The sequence below is a fragment of the Lacerta agilis genome, chromosome 6 (genome assembly GCF_009819535.1).
Source record: "Lacerta agilis isolate rLacAgi1 chromosome 6, rLacAgi1.pri, whole genome shotgun sequence".
NCBI classification, from domain to species: Eukaryota; Metazoa; Chordata; class Lepidosauria; order Squamata; family Lacertidae; genus Lacerta; species Lacerta agilis.
Window position 1 is genome coordinate 57,090,614 of NC_046317.1, and position 24,860 is coordinate 57,115,473.

The 24,860-nt window shown below is 41.9% G+C and overlaps 1 protein-coding gene across 2 annotated transcripts; it reads right to left on the minus strand.

The window, feature by feature from the left end:
- Positions 1-4,122: 4,122 nt before the first annotated feature.
- C6H1orf116 (chromosome 6 C1orf116 homolog) lies at positions 4,123-22,944 on the minus strand. Of its 2 annotated transcripts, none has more exons than XM_033152895.1 (4): positions 22,827-22,944; positions 10,054-10,210; positions 7,056-7,230; positions 4,123-6,385 (listed from the first exon to the last, which is right to left on the minus strand). In XM_033152895.1, exons 2-4 carry the CDS (start codon positions 10,165-10,167, stop codon positions 4,971-4,973), a joined length of 1,704 nt encoding a protein of 567 aa, XP_033008786.1. In that variant the 5' UTR covers positions 10,168-10,210; positions 22,827-22,944; the 3' UTR covers positions 4,123-4,970. The 2 variants fall into 2 exon arrangements, with proteins under 2 accessions (XP_033008786.1, XP_033008787.1); XM_033152896.1 differs by lacking the exon at positions 22,827-22,944 and adding an exon at positions 22,617-22,814.
- Between the last annotated feature and the right edge of the window lie 1,916 nt (positions 22,945-24,860).

Genomic DNA, 24,860 nt, shown 5'->3' on the forward strand with positions numbered 1-24,860 from the left:
AGCCAGAATTTTGTTCAACTTCCCTACTGTTTTATTTTACAGTTTAGTGTTGTTTTTATTTTTAATAACGTATGAGTGGCACCATAATCTTTGCAGTGCACAGGGACTCTAAAAGCTTAATCCAGCCCAGGGTAGTTGGAATAAGTTATTTATTTATTTAAAAAATATTTATATGCCGCTGTATCATAAAAATATACCACAGTGGTTTGCAACAATATAAAACCATAAAAAGTTAAAAGGAAGTTAAAAGCAAAAACATCCCACGTTCTTGCAATTTGTGAACTTGAACTTTGAACCAGTACTGACTGCATTGTGTGAAATGGCAATGTCGGAATGGGTTTATCATAAACAAACATTTAAAGCATTACAGTAATCAAAGCAAATAAGGTCAATCAACATACTAAGAATGCAAAACTGCATAAAACCTAAAGAAAAACCTGATTTTAAAATCTCACCAGTTCCAGGTTGAAATTTTGATTTGACTTGCATACAGTATTTAAAATGAATGAGACCCAAGCCTCTACCGACTGTTAAATATTGGGTTCAGAACTTTTCGGCACAGCCTGAACCCTGAGCATGTTACATACTTTCCAATGGCCTTGTACTAGGCATGTGTTGCATAACATCACAGCTGTGCCAAGAACAAAGCCTGCCACATTAAATAGATCCCTTGTAGTAGAAGGCCACATGCATGGGCCTGTCAGGATACAAACTCCAGGATTAAGGAGCTGTCGCTGCTTGCAAAGCTGATCCATCATTCTGCATCTGCCTTTTCCACCACTAAACACAAAAGTATGGCATTCATGTGGAAGAGAAACAAACTAAACACAAATAACTTTCCCAAACTTCATCACCAGATTCATTTTAGAGATTTGCATGTCTGTGAATAGAATCAGCCATCTACCCACACATTACTTGTCTCATCTCCCCTGCAATCTCTTAAACTAGGGGGAGCACTGCTCACAGCTTAAGAGGCTACTATAGCAGGGAAATATATGTGTGTGGAGCAGGCATAACTGATGCAATTTAGAGACACTTCCCCTTTGGCAGGGACCAGTGCACATTTCCTGTTAGGGCTATGAAAGATCCCCACCCAAAAACCTGGGGAATTCCTGTAGGCCATACTGAGCTAGAAGGTCCTAAGGGTTGACTGCAAATAGGGCAGTTTCCTATGGTCCAATTGCATACGTGTCCATATGCCACTGATTAATCGTCTGATTACTATTAACATTCATTTACCTTTGCAAGTTCATCTGCTATTTATTTTCAACTATGGCATTTCCAATATGATTATTAAAGATGTTCTGCAATTTCTATTCAGCTCTAGTGTTGCAGTACTTTTGAAGTTACTTAAGGTAGTTTAATGGCAGAACTATGCATATGTAAGAGCTAGAATATACTTTACTGGAACCATATCAATAATTGGTTTAAATTAGCATTGTAAACACCAGTAAGCCACTACCAGACTTTGTACAAAGGATATGTGGCAACTTGCATACATGATTTTGAATTAGGCCATTATGAACATAGTTCTTTTCTTAGCACACAAATGTGATGAACAAACTTCCAAAGTCAGAGCACAATCAAAAACCTCACCCACTTCTGGCATGGCTGTGGGGAGGCACTGCCACATCTTTAACTCAGCTGCTCAAATTGGCCATTGCAGGAGCTGTGGAAGGGGAGAGGGCAACTGGATCTGATCCCTGTGCCAGCTGTAGGCTGGTGCAGAGATGAGGTCTGGAGCAGGCCCAATGCCACTGGGTGATGGCAGTGAGACTACTCAGGATTGTAGGAGATCCAAAGGTGTCCTGGTCCTGCCTCTCCCTGCCCTCAGAACCCCATTTCAGGACTTTCTGCTTGTGAGTCGCCCACCCACTTGCACATTCAGTCAACCTAAGGGGGAGGTGGATGCTGGAGTGCTTCCTGGACCACTCCATCTATAGCAGATGGCAAGAGGCCAGCTCAGCTGAGCAGAGGGATATGTCTATTCAATTCAAAAACCCTTCCAGCCTGTCGTAAAGTGGGGGGTGGGGGGCAGGTTGGGAATGTTTGGATGGTTTTGCCAATATAATAGCAAATATCAGTTCTGGTTAAGTGTAATAGTCAATTGCAAAATTTATAGAAGGCCAAATGAAACAAAAGCTACAGCTTACACTCCAAGACCCCCCCCCCAATGTTATGTAAGCAGGATGGAATTAGTTGCATTATCAAAATCAACAATACTTCTTTCTACATGTTTAGTTAAGGATTTTGGTGTCAGTTACTTAACAGGAGCCACACCCAAAGTTCCACTCTAAAATGGATTTTTACTTCCTTTAATGTCAGAAAAAAATTGGCATGAGAAAATTTGCACTTTAAAAACAACAACAGGAAGGCATCAAAGTCCAATACAAAAGTTCACCCAACCATTAAAATTGACATAAGTTAAATTAGTATCCTGGGAACACAAGCAATTTTGAGTTGACATTTGGGATACTATTAGGACTGAGTGCTAAAATGTAGATTTGAAGCATATAGGGTAGATAGGAAAATGCCCCTGGCAAGTTCCTGTCAGGAATTGCCTCTAACCCCATCCCCATGAGTCAGTTATAAAAACATTTCACCCATATTTTTGAAGTGATTTTAACAAGTTGACTTTGTCATGTGTTCAGACTAGCCATTTTACTTTCTTCACATGTCTTGGTATTTATTCAAAGTTGGTTGAGTGAGGTCTTGCCAACTTGCAGTTCAGAGGTATATTGAGATGGACATAAATTTGGCTCCCTGCTGCAAAGTGGAAGCCCAGGCTCATGCGAATTGGCTTTGAGGAGACTGCTAATGCTTATAGTCTTGTAGCATCACCAATTTAACAAATGTAGGAGAGTAGAAATATGTTCATGGAGTCTCTGGTTCTACAGTTCAAAATCCTGGGGCAGAGCTAGTAGCAGGTGGCAGGGAGAGAACCACCAGTAAAATAAAGCCAAGCTACAGATCAGACTTTAAATCAGTTAGCCACAAAATAACTTTTAGAGTACAAGTATGCTATTAGTCTCTTTATGCAACTTCATCTACAACAGGGGTAGTTAACCTTTTTATACCTACCGCCCACTAATTCATCTTCCTTGATGGTAAAATTTCCTTACCGCCCACCAGTGCTCAATGGAAGAATTCAGCTTGTGCCGTAGAACCCCCTACTGCCCACCTAGGATCCTGACCGCCCACTAGTGGGCGGTAGGGACCAGGTTGACAACCCCTGATCTAGAACAACAACATACCAACAAAATGAATGTTAGTTGTTTTGTGTGCACTCAGGAATACCTGGATGAGAGTTTCTAATAATTAAAAAAGAATTGTGTTGAGCTAAGATACAGTACATTTTCATTTTCTCTCTAACTTCTTGTGGTATTTAACTCCTGAGGTGGGAAAGTGTGAGAGAGGGAAAGAAAATGTAAACAGAAATGTTGCACAAGAGCACTTGGATTTTACAAAAGAATACTTTTTTAATCATAGTGGATGATTGGCTCCCAAGCTCTTTTGATGTGTTCCCCACCACCACATAAATACTACAGTTCAGCTAGTTCAAAGCCAAAAATCCATCATTCCCCTATAGATTGGAGACCTGCTGAGCTGCCAAATACATTGGTAACTCAGTTTACGAACTTAATCCATTCCAGAAGTCCATTCTTAAACCGAAGCTGTTCTTAAACTGAGGTGCACTTTCCCTAATGAGGCTTCACGCCGCCGGTGCCCTTCCAATGTTCGGATTCCGTTCTTTGACCAAGGTAAAGTTTGCAAACCAGGACACAACTTCCGGTTTTGCAGAGTTCTTAAACCGAATCGTTCGTCAACAGGACTGTTCTTAACCCAAGGTACCACTGTATGCTGGGGTTCCTCAACAGATGAGTTGGTGGGAAAGGGTCACTTGCTCTATTATTGTGGTGCTAAATAGAGTAGGTTTAACTTCAGCTCATTATTATAGAACCTGTAATATTTGAGCTACAAACCTTTCCAGAGATAGCAGTGATTTTATGCAACTATGCTCACTTTCAAGGTTATGGTTAAATTTTGTGTTTCCCACAGACCAGTTCTCCCTACTCCACTTTACTATTTTAATATGTTTTACTAACCAAATAAAATCCAAAGTTTCCTCCATATAAAATAGTTTATTTTTCAATTTTTAATGCAATTTTCATTCTAGAATACTGCATGATTTTCAATGAGCCTACAACAGTAATTTGTTCACATAAGCAGGTACAACAAACTACTATCGATCAACTCTAGTTCTAGTATTCATTTGCTTTTAATCAAATTCTAGCCAGCCATTTTGAAGACATGTTGGAGGTGAACCGGCAAGTACTTCTTATCATTCATGAACTTGACACTTAAGATTAATATCTGATGCATTCTTGCCAGTTTATTAAATATCTAGTGCATGCGTCATCTCAGTGGATATAAACAGGCCTTCTGATTCCATTGGCTACACTGTGTGCAGCAGATTATCAGGCCCAGAGTTTTAAAAAGGAACCAAAAAGCATTATTGCAACTCAATCATAACTAAAGATTTCTAGCCGTATGGCTGTCGTCATGTTACAAGGCCTCTGAGTTCATAGTTTGGCATAGTAATTACAACTTAGATCTTTGAGAGTTCCCCCTTCCAGTTAACCACATACTTATTACATAGTCATACATACATACATACATACATAATCATACTTTTATACACTATATACAACACCCTAAGATCCTATAAAGGTGGTGGCAGATGTAAATGGCAGAATTAATCCACCTCTACAGAAGTAGAGATGCTAGTTCTCATGCAGACAGCTGAAGGCAGTGTTGGTTAATCCATCAAGAATGTCTACACCCTAGACAAAACCTTCATCCTATGCTGCAATCCCTCCCATTTTAGCTGAAGAAGCAGAGGGAGCAAGCAAGTATACTCATTATCCACAACTGAACACACAGTTTTTGTACTAATCAAATGATTTGGCTTACTCCTTCAATAGACCAAGTTTTTTCAAAGCTTCCTTTCTATGCTCCTCTGTGGCCCCCTTAGGGGTGATCTTTACACTGACACATGGTGGCCTGGGCAGCTTAGAGGGGGGCTGAAGTGGATAAGATCTTCGTTTGTCACTCTTCTCCAACTCAGCATTATGCATTTTGTTTTCCTTCAGATCAACAAAGTCTTTCCCCATGCCAAGGGAAGCTGGGCGTGGCCGGCTACTCCGAAGAAAGTTTGGAGTGATCTTGTCAAAAAATGACATTTTGCCAAGTGAACCACTGTTCTTAATATTCTGGTCCTCGCTCCCAGAAGAGATGCAACTGCTCAAACCGACACCTGAACGCTCCAATGTTTTGGATTTGACATTGACTTGTTTGACAGCTGCAAGGTTGATATCCACTGGGTAGATTTCTTTCCCACCAACCTGGTTGTGCTGTTCATCAGATTTCTTATCAGAGGTGACGTTATCCATATTTACATTCTCCCTGCTGCTTGTCCTGGGAGTTTCTCTTGGAATTAAGTGAGGAGTGGTTTTGATCACATGATCATCGGGATCTTTTTCTTGATCTAGTGGGAGACCCAGTTTCTTAAGAGCTTCCCTCCTGGCTCTGCCCTGTTCATTTTGGATTGAATGAACTTTTTCCATGGAAAAATCACCAGTTGCAGCTCTGGGCCTGCCGTTTGATGGAGCCAGAACCTTTATCTTGTGACTGGGATCCACATTGAGTGACACAGCATTACCTTTGCTGGTTTTAAGGATAATATTGGGTGGCAGTTTCCTGGGTTTGGGGGCAGTGGGAGGACCTTGCTTGAAGTTAGGATCTAGGGCAGATTCTTCCAGTGTAGGTCTTTGATAATTTTCTTGAGCAACAGTAATTTGTTCAGAAATCTTCTTGCTACTTTTAGGAGAGAGAGGTTTCAGAATGGCTTCTTTCCCAATTGCTACCCCCATCTTATCTAGTGAAAGTTCTGCCTGGGTAGCTACAGCCTCATATCCCTCCACTACATCAACATTCCTCTTATTTTCATAGTGAGGTGTCCCACTTGGCTCTTGGCCATTTCTAGGATGACTCCTCCGCTGGTCCTGGAAAGGTTCAGGGGGTGGGATGACTATAGATTCCAAGTTAGATGGCCTTAACTGGGTGCTCATTTTAGGCTGGTCATTTGGTATGTCCACTGGCTCGTGCTTAGGAGACCCCCATGAAATCTGGCATTTCGGAGAATCAGCAACATTAGACCCTGCTGCTTCAGCAAGGGAAACCTTGGGAGCACTTTTTACACTGATGTTCCTTGGAAAGATGTGGTGATCTGGATTTAGGGTGACAACAGGAACAGAGCCAGAAAGACATTTTTTGCTCTTTGGTTCAATTTTGTTGCGCTTTCCTAGATTTTCATGATCCAGCTCTACAATATTGGGTGTGGGGATAGAAAGAAACAAAATAAGGAGAAGTAAGTATTGTTCTTACAATCTTACTACCACAAAACCTCAACAAAGAGAAAGAGGAGAAGAGCAAACCCAAGTCCTTAAATTATTTGCCTTACCACAAAAGGATGAATTAAAAACAAAATACTAACTGTATCAAAGTGATATTTTAACAAATCCCATGCATGGTATTTATTAGATTAAAAGCAGCAAAAGAGACATACTCAAGGAGTAACAGAGAATATGTCTGTCTGTCTGTCTGTTTCTATGGGGGGGTGTTTGTAACCAAACTGGAACTGGATTTAGAGGTTAGGAAATGTCTTTTGTTTTTCCACAGCATAAGTACATTGCCTTGAACCATAATACTTTAAGTTACCAACCTAAAGAGCTAACTCAAGCTCACTGTGGCTACTTTTAGTTGTTCAAAGTAGCTAAAATGAATGTGTGCTTTTTAGCATCCGAGCACCTAGATCTACCCCTAAATTTTGTGCTCTTAATAGAACATGCATGTGAAACACTTTCTCCACATGGAACTCTACAGTTCTGAAACTAGTTCTGTGCTTTGTTTCCTCACCACCACCTAAACTGAGCCAGGAATGATGCTTCAGCTGAAATATTCCTGTTAAAGAATCACAAGAGAACTCAACTTACCTTTAGGAACATCTCTCATAGGCCACGTCCGTGGATGCTTAGAAGACTCAGCTGTCTCTGCCTCATCAGTAGAAACTCCGCTGTCTCCTTCAGTATCCAGAGAATCTAGTGTTTCTTCAAGGAACATAAGACATTCTTTCTCCGCCACTGACAGATAGTCATAGCCACTGTCACTCTTCAAGACAAAAAAACAAAAACACCCTGAGCAACATGAACAAGGAGACATAAAAGCTAAAAAAAGAATTACTGTATCCTCATCTCAGATTTATTACCTTCCATAAAGACTTAATTATTGCAGTGAATTTGCAAGAATTTGGTAAGTCAGTACAGCCTACAAAGGAGCACTACCTAATCTTTATAACCAAGGTCAACACCACCATTATTGTTCTCCCTCTTTTGTTCTCCTGCTGAGACCACATTGAAAGACCTACATTGGCTCCCTGTATGTTTCCAAGCATATTTCAAAGTGTTGGTGGTGAACTTTAAAGCCCTAAACGGCCTCGATTCAGTATACCTGAAGGAGCATCTCCACCCCCATCATTCAGCCCGGACACTGAGATCCAGTGCCGAGGGCCTTCTGGCGGTCCCCTCACTGCGAGAAGTGAGGTTACAGGGAATCAGGCAGAGGGCTTCTCGGTAGTGGCGCCCTCCCTGTGGAACGCCCTCCCATCAGATGTCAAAGGAAAAAACAACTACCAGACTTTTAGGAGACATCTGAAGGCAGCCCTGTTTAGGGAAGCTTTTAATATGTGAAGGACTATTGTATTTTAACATTTTGTTGGAAGCCGCCCAGATGGGCAAGGTAATAATAATAATAATAATAATAATAATAATAATAATAATAATGTATTATCATCATCATCATCATCATCAAAATAGACCATTAATTTTCTGCAACCACCACTCCCATTCTCAATTACTTCAGACAGAAAGACTGAATGTGGCCACAAGATATTTGGTTCAATGGCCCAATGGCCAAAATGAATGCACAAATTACATCCACCAGATTCCAAGATTCACAGGATTGGTTTGCTTTCAGTAATTTTCAAGGATAGATATTCCAAGTTGAGTTCCAAACTGTCAATTATTTAATGTCAATGTCCCCACTGATATACCCAAATGGTAATTAGATAAAAATCTGATGTAGGAAGAGTTGGAGTTCTGTGGTATTGGCCACATATTAGGCTTCTTCTAGGATGAGGTCATGCGGGAGTTTTTGCAAGGTACAGGTTTATTACGATGACAAGGTAGAGGCCACACAATAATTGAACTACCCTGCTCATCGTTATTAATTAAATGCACAAGTTCACCTCTAGTGTGCAACAGAAGGAATGGAAGTTCAATTCAGAACTGTAATTTGTGGTTAGTAAATCTCTACAAATTACAGTTAGCAAATATCTAGTAAGCTTCAAGTTAGACAGGAAATAGTTTTACTGGTCTCATCATGAGTCCATGATGCAGACACTGTGAGCAGATGATAAAGATACCCATGCAGTCACTGGACAGAAATCCACTCCACCCCACAGGTTACAGAATAACAGTGCTAAACTTGGGGTGAAGCTGTGTTGAACTTTAGTGAAACATATCACAGAAGTTTGCATTTGCACAAACATGGGTAAGGCTCACCACAGTGCAGTCTCCATCACCATCTTTTCCATATGGCATTATTATTATTATTCAATGGACTAAGCATTGGGAAACTGCAACTACAACAGCTCTAAAATATTTCTAGTGGAAGTACCATCATTCAGTTGTCATTCGAATTTTAAGATTCTCAGCAGGTTGACTGAGGAAAATTCCCACACATAGGTGCTTGGAGAAGCCTCACGTCCTAAGGCCAAGTTCATACATTCATGACCATCACTCAAATAATTTAACACCAAGGGCTCATCCACACTGTGCTTTCTAGGCACAGATTTATGCTTGCAAGCTCTGTGTCCAAGGGCTTTAATCCCCCCTGCTGCTTTCCCAAGGAAAACCTGCTACTCAGTGGCATCACAGTGGGGGGCGGGGGGCGCCCCGGGTGCCATGTCTGGGGGGGGTGACAAGAAGGCACCCCGCAGGGGCTTGCAGCAGCGTGAGCAGCCATCGCGCCGCCGCATGTGGAGGACCCTCCGTGGCTGCAGCCATGAGCAGAGGATCCTGGCGCCGGCGGCAAACCGCTATGTAGAATGCATGTGCGGCGTCGCATGCATGCGCTGTATGTAACAACACACATGCGCTGTACATAGCCGTTTGCCAGTGGCACCACTCGAGCTCCGTACGGGCAGCAGTGGGATCTCTCCGTCGCCACTACAGCCATGAGCAGAGGATCCCAGCACTTCCGTACGGCGCTAGAGCAGCAATGCCGCACATGCGCCGTACATAGCCGTTTGCTGCCCCAGGTGTCACAATGCCTTCATTCGCCCCTGCGGCTACTTATGCTGCATTGAAAAAACGGCAATTTGCTCCAATTCAGCAGTAAATAACAGGTTTTCACAGAGAAAGTGCTGGGGAAAATAGAAAAGGACTCAGTCACTGAGCATGAAAGCGCAGACCTGTGCCTAGAAACACAGCACACAGGGAAGTCCAGATGTGACCTAAGTGACAATCAAGTCAAACACTTGCCTCAAAAATTAGTTGCCCCCAAACAAGATGTTTATCCCTGTGTATCAGGGATGGGGAACTTGTGGCCCCCTCCATCCTTTTGTACTCCAACCCCCCTTCAACCTAATTCAGCATATCAGAAATTATGGTAGTTGTATTGCAACAACACCAGAGGAACTACAGGTTCCTCATCCCTACAATACAAAAGCCCTAGCTTGCAGGTAATTTCTGATTTTTTTATTTTTATTTTTTTTTAGTTGAAAACTTTAGCCCATGTTTAAGATGGTGCTTTATATCTTATATTTCTTAAATGTTTTAGCAGTTGGGTATATTATTTAGGCCTATAAACCTGTTCAAACCTTTTGAAATTATGTGGAACAGAAAAAAATTAAATTAAATTAAATTAAATTACCTTTTCGGACAAGCTGGAGTCGTTACTGATCATACTGTCACAACTGCCTGCACTGTGAACAATTGCTCTGGGTTCTGGGTCAGCTGTCCCTAACCACAAATCCTTTTTAGGCATATCACTAGTCAGGCAAGAGAGCAGTAAGTATGACCGAAGAACTCTGGAGAGGAAACAAAAGAAGAAACCATAAACATATATCACAACTTCAGAACATACTCAACAACAGATTACTGCTGCAGAAATCCTGCAAGTTGCTGCATATGAATATCATTTTTCAAAGATTTGAACTCATTTATACCTTGCTGCTTCTACACACATGGCATCTTACAACAAGTTATAAAGCAAGCCTCCTCAAACTCGGCCCTCCAGATGTTTTGAGACTACAATTCCTATCATCCCTGACCACGGGTCCCGCTAGCTAGGGATCATGGGAGTTGTGGGCCATAAACATCTGGAGGGCCGAGTTTGAGGAAGCCTGATATAAAGCAATGCCCAAATTCGCAAGCCTTGGGATCCAATAAAGTCAATACACTTGACTTAGTGGTACTTTCCCTTCACCATGACACATTGCTATAATAATCAATCAATTCTTGGAAGCAGTGTCCTCAGGGCCACCAACAAACAGGTAGAAGGGGTAGGAGTTTGTGGGTGGCCAGCCCCCACCCCCACCCCAGCTTTCATCCTTTTTTAGCATAAGTATGTCGACCAGACATTTGTGAAGAAAATTAGAGCAGAAAATGTGACTCAGCAGGCAGCACTGTTGCTAAGGACACTTCATCACTGTTGCTAAGCAATGGGAGGAAGAAATATTGATGCCCAAGCCTGGGCCTCCTAGAGCAGCAGGAAAAATCGGGAGGAGCTAAGAAGAAGAGGATACTGGAATACGTTTGTTAAAGCACTTTCCTCATGCCCACATTATTTCATTCACTCAGTGCACTGCCTTTACAGAATAAAACAAAATGGGCTCGGTTCAGTATATTTTACTTAGAAGTAACTCCCTTGAAATAAATGAGGCTTCCTTACTACTGAGGGGGGGGGGGGAATGTGATATTGCAGTTGTTACCCTGCTCTGCTTTTCCACACCCCACGAACAATCACTACTAGTCTGCTTGTTGTCGCTGGGCTGTTATTTATTCATATACAGTAATAATCTTTGCCTTGGCTTTTGACATCTGAGATGTGTTTTTAAGACCCACCCTACTGCTGTGACGGTGATCTATGTTAACTTTTTTAACACCAACTTTAAAATGTTTGTAACCTGTTCTGGGACCTGTTGCTGAAGGGCAGCCAATCAAAATAAACAATACTAATACAAAAATACGAAAAGAATCAGCAAATAAAGCAAGCAAACAAAATTAAACACCTTACAACTGCAGCAAGTTAAAATACCTATACACTGTACTTTTAACATAATGGGTTTTTAAAATAATAATAATAATAATAATAATAATCAAGGTCAGCAAAATGTTTTGCGCACAATTGATAAAAGTTGCAGCCATTTTAAACCCACTTCTGTCTATGCTTAGCTCTCGCTCACACCCCCTACCTTTCAGGAATAAATAAAAATTAATACTCTGGGCAGAATTATTATTTATTACTAGCAACCTAGTGTCCAGCATTGCTTGGGAATTCTAAGGATTGGTCCACACCAGTGTTTAATGTGGATTTACAGCTCATTGTGTTTCTGATTATTATTCTTTTTGCATTTTCTATATAATGCCTCCTTATCCAAATGGCAGCCCACACCTTTCCCCACTAAATTTGAATTTTCCTAATCCATGGATAATCCAGTAAGGGAAGAAAATCCAATATAAAATAGTATGTGACCAGACTGTGGATCCAATCGAGTGCATTGTGTGGGCAGGTTGTTTTGCATGACTGGTGACATTTCGCTGGGTGCTGCCTGCCACACTGCCTACTTCCATTTTGTTCCCATCTACCCAAAGAAAAGCTGCTGAAGGCACATTCACATTTTAACAGTATTTTTTAAAACAACAACAACAACAACAACAACAACAGTTCTTTTGGCCAGAAGTGCTTTTGACTGAAACAGCTGTATTAAAACTAAAACTAAAACTTGTCCTTTCGGGTACAGGAAGCAGGAAAGGAAATAGAGGCAAGCAAGTGACAGTCTTCCATGTCACTGCCTCCAAACCCTTGCTTGACTTGGAGCCACACACATTATTGGAGGGGCGGTGGTGGAATTCACTGTTTTGTGCACATCTGGTACATCAGAAAGCCTGTATATAAAAAAATTAAAGTATCTGTGCAAATATCCACAACAGACTTCAGGTTTCCTGGCTTGGAGCAACACATGCATTAAAAAAATAGTTCCTTTTTTTACAAATTTGGCACACTGGAAAACTTGTATTTCAGAAATTTATGAAGTGTGTGCATGGGTAAGTAAATACCTGCATACATGCCCACAATGGACCTCAGGTTTCCAGAACCTATGATGAGTTAGGAAGAACTAGCTGAGGGCAGGGAACACCAACACAATATTGTGAATACATCCAATCAAATGCCACCTACTAGTGCAGACAGAAAATAGTAAGAGGTTTTGAAAGCACTTGTGTGTGGATGACAACACACAAGCATGCACATGGAGAAGTTGGCCCATGTCTATATTAACGGTTAAAGTGATCACCAATATACCGTAAAACTAGCATATCAGTAAAGTTTTCAAATCAGTGGTTACAAAATCAGTTCTGTCCACCATCTTGATTCAAAATGCCTTCAAAATGTACTTGAACATAGACAAAAAACTTCTCTTTGATCTCAGAAATCATTACACAAAATGTGGTTACAATATCTTGAAGAGGCGTCCAAATACACTGTGAACAAACATTTTTCCATAATATATAGTAATTATTTATATGTCATGTCACATATTGCACAAAAAGTGACTTGCAATGTTAAAAAACTAACAGGTAAACAAAGTATAAAAACAAGACTAGCTGGAATAAAACAAGAATAGCAATTAAAAGCAATTTGCTCTTTTGTAAGGTTTTTCTTCTTGCACATCCATTGCTGTCACAAATCCCAACACCATTTGGAAATGCCATATTGACAAAATCAGTTTCTCTTTCTGCTTTTTAACTATTTTTATGCATTTTTGTTGCTGTTTCAGTTCAGAATTGGATCAATTAAAAGCCTTTTTAAGGGGTTCTCTTTTTTATGTAATCAGAGGAGCTGGAGTGGGAGAGAGATTGGCAAGTCCGGTCCCTTCCAGCACATCCCCTCCTGCTCTCTGCTGGTTAAGCCTTGCTGCGTGTTTTCAAACCCCCAACAAGCACCCACAGAAATGGCCCACACCCACATGTATAAGGCTATAGAGAGGGAATCTTAACTCTGGATTGTTGAAGACCCTGCTGAAGTCCCCACAGTAGCTACCTCTGAAATGAGTTCTCATCTTGGAGTTTAAGACCACTTCCTCCTGTGCAGTTTCTAGTTTGTGTGCCTTAAACAGGTAGGAAAGACCATTTTGAGATACCTCTCTCAGTCAAGTTTCATGCCAAGACATCAACCAAGACCAATGCTTCACTAAACTGTAGACATTTTGCTTGCCAGGCAGAATACACTCCTTTCTTCAACCACCACCACCACCCCGTGCTGTTTTAGGGGTTTTCCCAATGCCACGTGTCCCCCCCCCCCAAGGTTGACTGGGGTGGGATGTGAGTGGAGGAAGGAGAGGAAGAAAGACCTGTTGCACCAGTGGAGCTCATTGCTTTGGCTCCTACTAGCGCAGCTATTTCATTGAATCTATCCCTATGACCAGATGTAATCCTTGTAATGAAAGAAAGGCTCCATGTTTCTCCAAGCCTATTGAAGTTCATCCTCAGGACAACAGAAGAAATGCACTACATTAAAGGACCAGCTTTCTTTGCACAGGAGCACATTCCTTCAGAATGACAAGGAGAGCAAAGGATGACATTTCACAATATCATATCCCTTTTTTATTACTACTAATGCTGACTCTGCCTATGAACCAGCAATGCTGGAAAGTCACAGATTAACTTTAAATAATGTACTGTAAGGTTGTCACAGGCTCTATGGGCAACGTGCCTATTTACTTAGGGCAGAGGCCAGGGTGTGCATTTCCCTACCTGGCACATACCTCACATTCCTTATGTGAAGGAGAATGCCTTAAAGGGACAGGCCACAAACATATGGTAGGACAGGGGTCTTTTGCAAAATTCTGCATCTTTTGAAAGAAAATTGACTTTTGGTTCACATTTTGTTTGGGGGAAATATAAATTAGGTAGAATCATGGAATTGTAGAGTTGGAAGGGACCCCAAGGATCATCTAGTCCAGCCTTTCTCAACCTTGGGTCCCCAAATGTTTTTGGCCTACAACTCCCATCACCCCTGACAACTGGTCTGCAACCTAGGGATGATGGGAGTTGTAGGCAAAAAACATCTGGGGACCCAAGGTTGAGAAAGACTGATCTAGTCCAACCCCCTGCAATGCAGGAACACAAAGCTTGTCCCATATGGGGATCAAACCTGAAACCTTGATGTAATCAGCATCACACTGTAACCAACTAGATTCACATTTAAGTGTGCACTGAAAGGACTATCTTCCCCATCCCTCATCCCTACACACATATACAAGAGGTCACTGAAAGAGGCCAGCTGTTCTGGTGCCATTGATATAAAATTAACAGCAACAACGCATGTCTGATTTCTTACTCACCCGTCACCATAAGGTTCCAGGGCGGATTACAGCAATTTAAAAATACAATATTAAAAACAATTAAAAACAAATTATAGTCACAATAATAGGATGGATCCTAAAAATATGTATCTCAGGTCACGTACCAGAGGCCAAGGTAAATAGGTGCACCTTAAGCATACAATGGAAACTACACAGGGAATGTGTCAGATACACCTCTGTGGGGAGGGAATGCCAAAACTTCATGGTGGCCACCAAAAAGGCCCTCTCCCAGCCCACGACACACAAATTTCTGAGGGTGGTGGAACTACCAAGAGAACTTCCTCTGCTGATCTTAATACCCCAAAGGGTCTGTATGGAAGAAAATGGTCTTTCAGAAATTTGAGGCCCAGATGAAAACTGCAGCTGTTTTAAAACAGAGGTTGACACATAGGGGACTAGTGGGGGATTAAGACAACTGTAGTGTGTTTTGCAACCTGCAGAGTCTGGAATTTAGGGCATGTCCAGAAATTCTATACCTGTTACAAAAGACAATATTGACTACACCCCAGCTAAGCTACAAAATCATATTAAAGGGCAACTGAGGGGGTAGGGGTATGTTGAACAGGTGGCATTTACAAATCGGAACATTCATTGGTTCATGTGAAATTTGTGCAAAGTTTGCATCGAGGTGATACAACATCCGCTGTTTATTGAGCATTCATTCCAATTTGTTTGCACAGTTTATAAAACTTCACTTTGAGTTATTGTTATCCCACACTTCCGAGTACACGTCCTCATTTTTTAAATAGATTTTTTTCTTTTACAGTGTGTATAAACACTTCCTTATATACTGCTTTTCCTCCAGGGAGCTTGAGTATGTGGTTTGCCTATACTTTATCCTCACAACAACCCTGTGAGGTTAGCCTGTGATAGGGTCACCCACCTAGTGTGCTTCATAGCTAAGTGAATGCCTTTCCAGTCCTAGTCATTTAGCTTAACTTATACTAACAAAGACCTGAATGGACAGGAAATAATACAACCATAGAAATTCAGTGGCTATACTGTATTCACATCAACCTCAATACAGCCTCATGCTATCATCCTCTGTGTCACATACCATCTTATTTTTCCATAGTCTTGAGACTCGAATACACCGCATGCTGGTATGCTCCCTCTTCTCATATATTGTCTCCTCCTTCACAGTTTGCTGCAACAGAGCCAACTGTGGTTATACCTGATCAGAATTGCTTCAAAGCTATGATTTACAAACCTTCACCAAACACATTTAAAGCCTTTTAATCCTAGTTTGGTCCTAATGCAAATCCTACAGAAGGGGAGAAGCACAACTCTGGTTAACCTTGAAACCCTCTGCCCCATATTGTTTTCTGTCAAACAGCCCAGGTCACAGCCCTCATGTTCCCCAGCAGCTTCCTCATCTAAAAGTTTAGAGTTACAAACTCAGGCAACTCTACTCACTGAAGGCATTCTTGTTTCACCCTGATGCTTCACTTACACCCATTCCCCTCCTCTGCCTTCTGTCCTTCCCAAATAAATAGACATAAGCCCTAGTCCATAGACACTGAGTCTCTTTGTGTGTGAAACTTCAGGCTGATCCACAAGGTCAGATTTGAATCTTCAAGCTACAGATCCAAGCCATGATCCAAGAGCCAAGCTATGTGAGAGGCACCCTACAGCTTCTGTTGAAGCAGCTACTGGACTTGCCTAAGACTATGCAACAAAATCAGTGGCAGAAGCCAAGAGTGTCACTCATCTTTTCCCACCACTCCCTCCCCATGCTTCATTCAGTACATTAAGCCATTCTGTCTTGTGAGGATGTGGTCACAAGCTTTCTAACCAGAAAGACACGTTTCCAGCTCCACCCCTCTGCCTGTCACATTCTGTAAAGTCATCCAGCAAGAGATGGGAAGACTACTCCCTCTTAACATGGATAACTAGTATTTAAAGCTCAGCAGCACTGAAAAACTTCTTTTCAAAATGCAGGCATGTCAGTTCCATTCGTAAGAAGGTGCTACAGCATCACAGGGTGTGTTCATTCAAATTGCAAAAAGCAAGGTGATCAAGGGTGCTATCACGTCAGCAAATCATCTTATATAATAAAAAGGAAACTCTCAAAGATTGCGGTGCACGTGTGCCAATCATAATATTTACAATTTTCACATGGGAGACTGAATGCCTTCCATTATTCCTCAGCCTTGGCCATGCCCTTGATGCCACATACATAAGCAACGATCTAGAAAGGGGGCAGTCCCTGCCTCACTTCCCATCTCATCTTCGTTAGGTTATGAACTCTGCTTGGGGGAAATAATCTATCTTGTGTTGTACAAAATCCAGCAACAGGGTTCACTCACATCATGGCACTGTACACAGAGATTACATCAAGACAAAATCCCACAGCCTCCTATCAAAGATAGCAAGCTCTCCACTCGAGTTATCATATTTTTCCATTTATAAGACTAGATTTTTTCCTTTAAAATAATGTCAAAAATTAGAGGGCGTCTTATAACATGGATACATCTCTCCACCCCCACCCCCCATTTTCTTAAATCTGAGTTCCCAAAAATAGGGGGCATCTTATACATGGGGGCATCTTATAGACGGAAAAATACGGTACTCTGCTTGTGTTCCAATACACAGTATTTATGACGAAGTTGGATAAGAGAGTGACTAACAGGTATTTAGCAACGCCACCATCATCAGTGCAGAATGTTCAGTGTGGACAAAAGGAAAGTTGCTCAGGCACAGATGTTACAGTTTCAGAGCCATACACAAAGTGGCCACATTGCTGGAGTTACTGCATGAGAGACTGAGAAGTAAGCTTCGGCATGGAGTGACCTTGATATCATCATAGCTGTCAAGTTTCGGATTTGAAAATAAGGGATCAGCATTCTCACCTATCCCGGGGACAGTCACATGTCAGTGGTGGGCAGAGCCAGAAGCAAAAGTGGGCGGAGCAGCAATGTAAACTCCAAGCGGGCTCGGGCTCCGAGCGGAGCAAAGAGGAGGGCAGCCATGTGCTCCACGCGATGGAGCCCCATCGCCTTCTTGTCTGATCCCATCAAAACAGGACAGGAAGCAGCAGCTGCTCAAAGGCAGCCAGGCTCCGCCCGCCAGCTAACCCTATTGGCCGGCTGAGGGGCTCGGTGGCAATGGATAGGGGCTGATGCAGGGGGAGGAATACACCCCCCTGCAAGCACGGGAAATGGCTCCCACTTGCTTTGAGGGCTGAGGCTTTTCTCTCCAAGTAGGCGAGGTCTTCCCACCCAGTCCCTGGCCAGCAGGGGAGGAGCTGCTTCCATTAAAAATGGGAAATTTAAGGGAAATAAAAAATAAGGGAGAGCAGCGGGAAACTGCTTGAAATAAGGGAGAATCCCGGGGAAAACGGGATACTTGACAGCACTGGACCTTGATATCATAGCAACAGAGCCAAACAAGTTAAACCAAGACCTCTCCAGACTAACCACGAGTTATAGCCAAGGCTTGATCTAGACACATCACAGAAGCGTTTCAGTTAAACGTGTTGTAAATTTAAACAGAGAAATCTGGTAGAGGAAAACGGGACTCCACAGCGCCATCTGGTGGCACAGTGTTATATCGCATATACAACGCATATAAATCACTTTTTCTTTACCAATCTAGCAGAATCCCAACTCTGGTTAACCACAAGCCCAGGTGACACAATAAGCCAAACTTTGGCTTAGCAAAAATTGAACTTCTCTCCAGAAGCCCACACATTTGTGCTAAGCCAAGGTTTAGATTAGTGTGACATGCAAACCACGCTGATAACTCTCATATAAATTATTCCACATACTCACTTCACCTGTGGAGTACTGGGTTGGGAATGTGTATATTATTTTCCTAATGTTCATTATAAAGCAACAAATATCAGTAGACCCTTGACTATTTTAAAAATCAACATTTGTTTGATGTGCCAAAATAATCGAATAGCTCTTTGTAGCATCTGGATTAAATTTACTGTTTTCAGTACTTTATTGGACTTCTTTACTGATGCTATACATACATCTTAGCTTTGCTTTAACAGGATGAACACTGTTGTTACTGGGAAACAGTTTTTCTTAGCCATCAATTATACCATTTACTTTCAAGTGTATAAGGAGGCACCCATGACAAGAGCAATATACAGAGTTACAGGGCTGACCCAATACATTTTAGCACCTGAGGCGAACTACAAAATGGCACCACCACCCCTTCCCCCAGGGAAGAATGGGTGAGTGAAGGTCTACATCAGGTACAAGGGGGGAAATAAACATCTACATCTGGATTTGCTGCCCCTGTGGATCCTGTCGCCTAAAACAATTGCCTCACCTTGCCTCATGGGTGGGCTGGTCCTGCAGAGTTATTTTATTAGGAGGATGCCTCATAGTAAGAAAATATAGGGGGGAAAGACAGGCTCTCATCACATTGGATCAAATGATCACCAAAAAAGATGTGTAAAAAGCAGTCTTCTGTCTTCTGTTACTAAGTGGAACAAACATGTGTCCAAGATGATATTAAAGGGTTTGGTGCACTGAATAAGCAGCCTAAGAAAATTACAACCTAACTTGCCCAAGACTGTACATTACTACTTACAATTTTGATCCCTAGCATCACAATTAAGCAGCTGAACCTGGAAGGACATTTGAGTAATCCAGAGCCTAGATATTCAAAAGGCTTTAGAAGCTAACAAAGGTGTAGTTAAAGCTCTAAAATCTGAGATATTAAATATTAACTCACAACCTGAAGCCACAGTTCACTGATAGTGATTATGAACATAGGACACAGCAGTAAAATGTTTTCTTGCTGCATTGCCGCTTATTCTTAAGGAAATGAAACCAGGGTGTGCCCAATACTTGGTATTGTTATGAGTTTGAGGGAGAATAAATAGGCTGTAGGTGAGATCCTTGTAACCCCTTGATCTAGCAAGTGTTAAAATATAAGCCAGGCCAGCTAGATGAGGTGATAGCCTGGGTGATGGGCCATTAAGGGAAAAACAAAGGAAAGGGGCAATTGGGTGGGGCTCCTCACCCAGCTTGTGGTTAGCTAGAAGGATGAAGCTGAGTTTAGAGTTGAGTTGCAGTATGTAGGCCAGATTTAAAGCAGCAGGCTGGGAGAAGAGAGAGAGAGAGAGAGAGAGAGAGAGAGAGAGAGAGAGAGAGAGAGCGTGCAATGTTTCATGTCTGTTTGAATCCAAGACTGTGGATATGGGAGAAACAAGACCCTTTTGGGTGTTGATGCTGTGATAGGCTCAGGTTGTATATATATGCAAATAAACCATATATCATAAAGGCACCACAGTCTCCACTATGCCTCATTCCCCTGGGTAAGTGCCTAGAATCCCTGGAATCTCACCCCACTCAGAGATTCGGGTGGTGTGCAACAGTACAGTGGTACCTCGGGTTACAGACGCTTCATGTTACAGACTCCGCTAACCCATAAATAGTACCTCGGGTTAAGAACTTTGCTTCAGGATGAGAACAGAAATCGGGCAGCAGCAGCGCAGCGCAGCAGCAGCGGGAGACCCCATTAGCTAAAGTGGTGCTTCAGGTTAAGAACGATTTCAGGTTAAGAACGGACCTCCGGAACGAATTAAGTATGTAACCAGAGGTACCACTGTATCAACAATGCAAATCATATATGGATCAACTGAAGGAGGCAGGCCTTTTTTCGATTCTTGACCTTCAGCTACAGTGCAGTCCCTGTACGCTCTGGGCCCACGAAACATATGTTTACCACCATGTAGTGAAATGGGTACCAACACTGTGCAGGAAGCAGAGGGAATGGCAGCAGTGCACAGCCAGCTCTCAGAAGGGAAGTAATGAATGAGGCAGCTGTACCCACTACCACCTCAATTTAAAGGGGGGGGGATATGGATTTGAATCCAAATTGCTTCCTGCAAACTGAGAAGACGAGCCCCATTGGAGTTCCCAATGAGGAATTGCCTGATGGATCTGATCCCAGTAGGGCTCCCTGTCAGCATCTACCCCTTCAAGTTCTCAATTGTGCCTTTGTAGCTGCAGCTGTTGTCTGTCCCGCACTGACATCACCTATGACATCATTTGTGGGGAAGAGCCTTGCTGGCCAAACTGGGACTTTCATGGGCCAAATTATGTCACGGAACAGAGGTTTCCCACTGCTATTTTATATGATATGTATTAGAACAATTAAAGGTGGTCTATGTACATTCACAAACAGCCCTCGGTACATGTAGTACTGCTGATTACTTTTTAGATAGAGGCAAAATACTTGGGTCTACAAGATCAGATGGTCTCCTCTATAACTAGTTGTTTTTTTTAACTATAAGATTAAGTACTAGGTCCTACAATCTGGAAGGCAAGGGGCATTATAAATATCGTTCATTGTCACAAGTGACATTAAACGCTAGCTCAGGTCCTTCTTTTGACGCTTAGCTGCAAATGGATTTTAATAGTATAAAATGCAAGTCTCATCCAGATCCCTCCTCCTTTCTACAACCTTTTTACAACCAACCTATTTATTATATGTGCACTGTTACATTTTGTTTAGTGTATATTTTAATTAATGTTATTGTGTATTTTAAGTATAGTTGTAAACTGCTTAGATTTTGGCATATAAGTGGATATAACAATCAATCAATCAATCGTGCAGATGAAGCAGTGCACATTGTTGGAATTAAGAAGAAGAAGAAGAAGAAGAGTTTGGATTTGATATCCCGCTTTTCACTACCCGAAGGAGTCTCAAAGTGGCTAACATTATCCTTTCCCTTCCTCCCCCACAACAAACACTCTGTGAGGTGAGTGGGGCTGAGAGACTTCAAAGAAGTGTGACTAGCCCAAGATCACCCAGCAGCTGCATGTGGAGGAGCCGGGACGCGAACCCGGTTCCCCAGATTACGAGTCTACCGCTCTTAACCACTACACCACACTGGCATGCATCAGGACAAATACCAAGAGTCAATTACTATCCCTTTTCCCTATTAGATCATTTCATGGTCCCCTCAAGTAGAGGTTACTTTAATTTCTTTTATTTTGGGGTGGGGGGTATAGGCTTGCTCCAGTTTTTAACCTAGCACACAGAGCTTAGCTGACTGACCAATACATTGCCCAAGAATTCCCTGCAAATGAAACTCAGTGACTCCATTGAAGAATTTAGATTTTGTTTTTAAATAAGCTTTGGCGGCATGTATTCTTATGTATTAAAAACCAATAGAATGAAAGAGTGTTGCCAGTTCACTAAAATAAAAATAAAATGCTACTTTGAATGCATCTGCATGGACTAATGCTATTCTGCATCCCATTGGCCAAACCACATCAGGACAAGACACAGAACCTGTCAAACATACATGCACAAGCACCTTGACCCTGGAGACCCATCCACTTCTACCTACACAAAAGACTCTTTAATCATTACCCTTACAGCACCAGAGCTGCACAATCCTAGTTTTCCAGTTTCAAATTACAAGCAGGCACAGTTCTGCATGTTTACCTACATTTAACTGATAAGGAGCACATTTTCACCCCCATCTCGTGTTAAAAACAATTTCCATCCAAGTCTCCGAAGATTTATTAAAATAATTTAAATGATTGCAAAAAATAAGTAAGCTTATTTTCCCATAAGTCTGATAATTAGAGAGAGAGCATAATGTATTAAATATATAATATATATATTATAGAGTGCATTTATGCTTGGTTGCATCTTCCAGATTTTTTGAAAGCAAGCTGCTTTTCTTACTACAGTTCTATATATTTTTCATTGTTAATAAGCCTGAACAGAAGCCATGAGAGAGACAAACATTTATCATTCACTAGAAAGGCACAGATTTAGAGATTAAAAGTCATTTTAAAAGCAACTAAGCTACCAACAGAATTCCCCCTAAAATCTATCATGAAAGGTTTGCAACATGTGCATGGATTACCTTCACTAGGAAACTCGAGACTTTCCATAATCCTTTACGAGCCCAAAGATTTCAGTAGGAACAACAGCAAGAAAGATAGCACGAAACAAAACAGGGGAAGCGTATAAGCAAGACTGGACAAGCCAGCTATCTGGTCTGCTATTTGTATCTAAATCCAGGAACACTCCTTTTCCGCCTAAGCAAACATAGTTTAGTTAGAGTTTAACTCACCTTTACTAGGAAATAAAACCAATTCCAGCTACTCTGCTATGAACTGACACGATCAAACAGGCTATACCACCTTCTCTGTTCTCTTCTTGACCTCCTACTGACTTACCTAGACAGGTAAATTCCTCCTCTGTCTTCCTCACTCCACCTTGCTTCTGACTCTCAACCAATCACGCATCCTCCTACAAACTCCTCATTCCAGCTGTTACCAAAAGGAGGGGAAGGCGGGATTACAGAGCTCTTGGCCAACCACTTTTTTTTCCAGTTCTAAACTTTGACAGCCAGGAATGAAGCAAAACAGGTAAATGTTTATTTTTAATCTGCATTTTCTTCAGATGAATCGTTTTGCAGCTAAAATGTCACAGGTTATTTCCCATTCAGGGGGAACTGTAGGATATGGGTTTTCTCTTCCTCTGAAAAAGGGGGGTGGCAAAAAAAAACAAAAAACAGAAGCCCACGCATGGTGTGGGATGCATTGCTTCATTCTTTGCAGCCCCTTTGCTTTCCCATCTTTGTTAAGGCTATATTCCTACTGCTTTTCTTCCCCTACCAATTGCTCAAAAATGCAGGCAGAGGACACTCAATAACTCTGGAGAATGGAGTTGTAGACACGGGTCACCTTCCATCAACTATCTGGCTTAGATCCAGCAGTGTGTATTATTAATTTTATTTCTTCTAACATTCTCAGTGTACCCAAGCTTCTCCTATCTCATTGTTGGCATCCGTCCATCTTGGGAGACAATGGAGGAGTGTGCCTTTGGGGGTGAAGTCAAACCGTTGGAGAGTTACAGCAGCTGCTGTGGCTGTAGAGACCAATGCAGGAGAGACATGTTTTGTTTCAGCTGGGGCAGATGAAGGCATCCGGTTGTGCTGTTGTAGATGCACCATGGAATTTCTTCTCCCTGTACTCATCCCTGGAGTCATTTCTCCTCTGATGTGTGCTTCACATTCCCAACCTATCAGTCTCCAAGCACTATGGTTGTCTGCAAGGAATTCCAACACAGTGGCATTAATGCTGCCAGCCTTCATGTCTAGCAGACATTTTTGTAATGCAGAGTTAATTTGCCAATGGGCCTGGTGCCTGAAGCCAGCTCTCCACAGAGCACCACCTTTACACTTATATGTTAGCATCATCATCGCTGCCCCTTTACAACCATGAAAACTAATGAAAAGAGAAATGGACCTCCCTTTGGGAACGGACTGCAGATTTGGGAACTGAATCTGTGATCCACAGGTACCAGCTGCTGGAATGTGGGAGGGGAAAATGAAGGATACAGAAGTGCATCTGCAGGCCTTAGAGTAGAGTGGATAGTCATTGCCCAAAACAGACTCAGGCTTATCACCATGTAAATACGCATGGATATTAAGTTTTATTTTCATTTCTGATCCATCAGAAGTTTATTGCCTGATGCTAGAACTTTTTCAGATAAATGGGTTGCTGTTATATGCAGCGACACCTGGCTGTTACTACAGCTAACCAATGAAAGGCTGGCATCATATAAATGGGAAATAATAATAGTAATTGGTAAATTGTAGGCTTGCTCTAGATTAGTGGAATTTAAACTTCCTACCCTCAGGAAACTCTTTCTACATCAATCCATCTCCAGAATACCCCCTGTATAGTACAGAAAATTCAAGGACATAGTTCCAGTATGCATTCTAAAATACATAGCCATCAATGGAGTCCTACTCCCAAGGAAGAAAGTGTTCATAGGCTCATAGCATGGGAATAAGTACACCGTATGTACACTTGCATAAGTGCGCAAAAGTGCCTACTGCTGTGCCCTTGGCTGCTGAACCAGTCTCTAGTGATGAGATAGCAGTTTATACATATGAATATGTGGACCAGAAGCAGGAAACCCAATTGCAGCAACAGTGGCAGAATCCTTGTGGCTTATGAAAAAACTGGCACCAGTAGGTCTTCAGAATTGGAGTAAAGTGACCAGACTTGCTGAGAGCAAACCCAGTAACCCACTGAACTCTGTGGGATTTGCCTCTGCATAAACATTCCTAGTATCACAAATATTAGGAAACCAG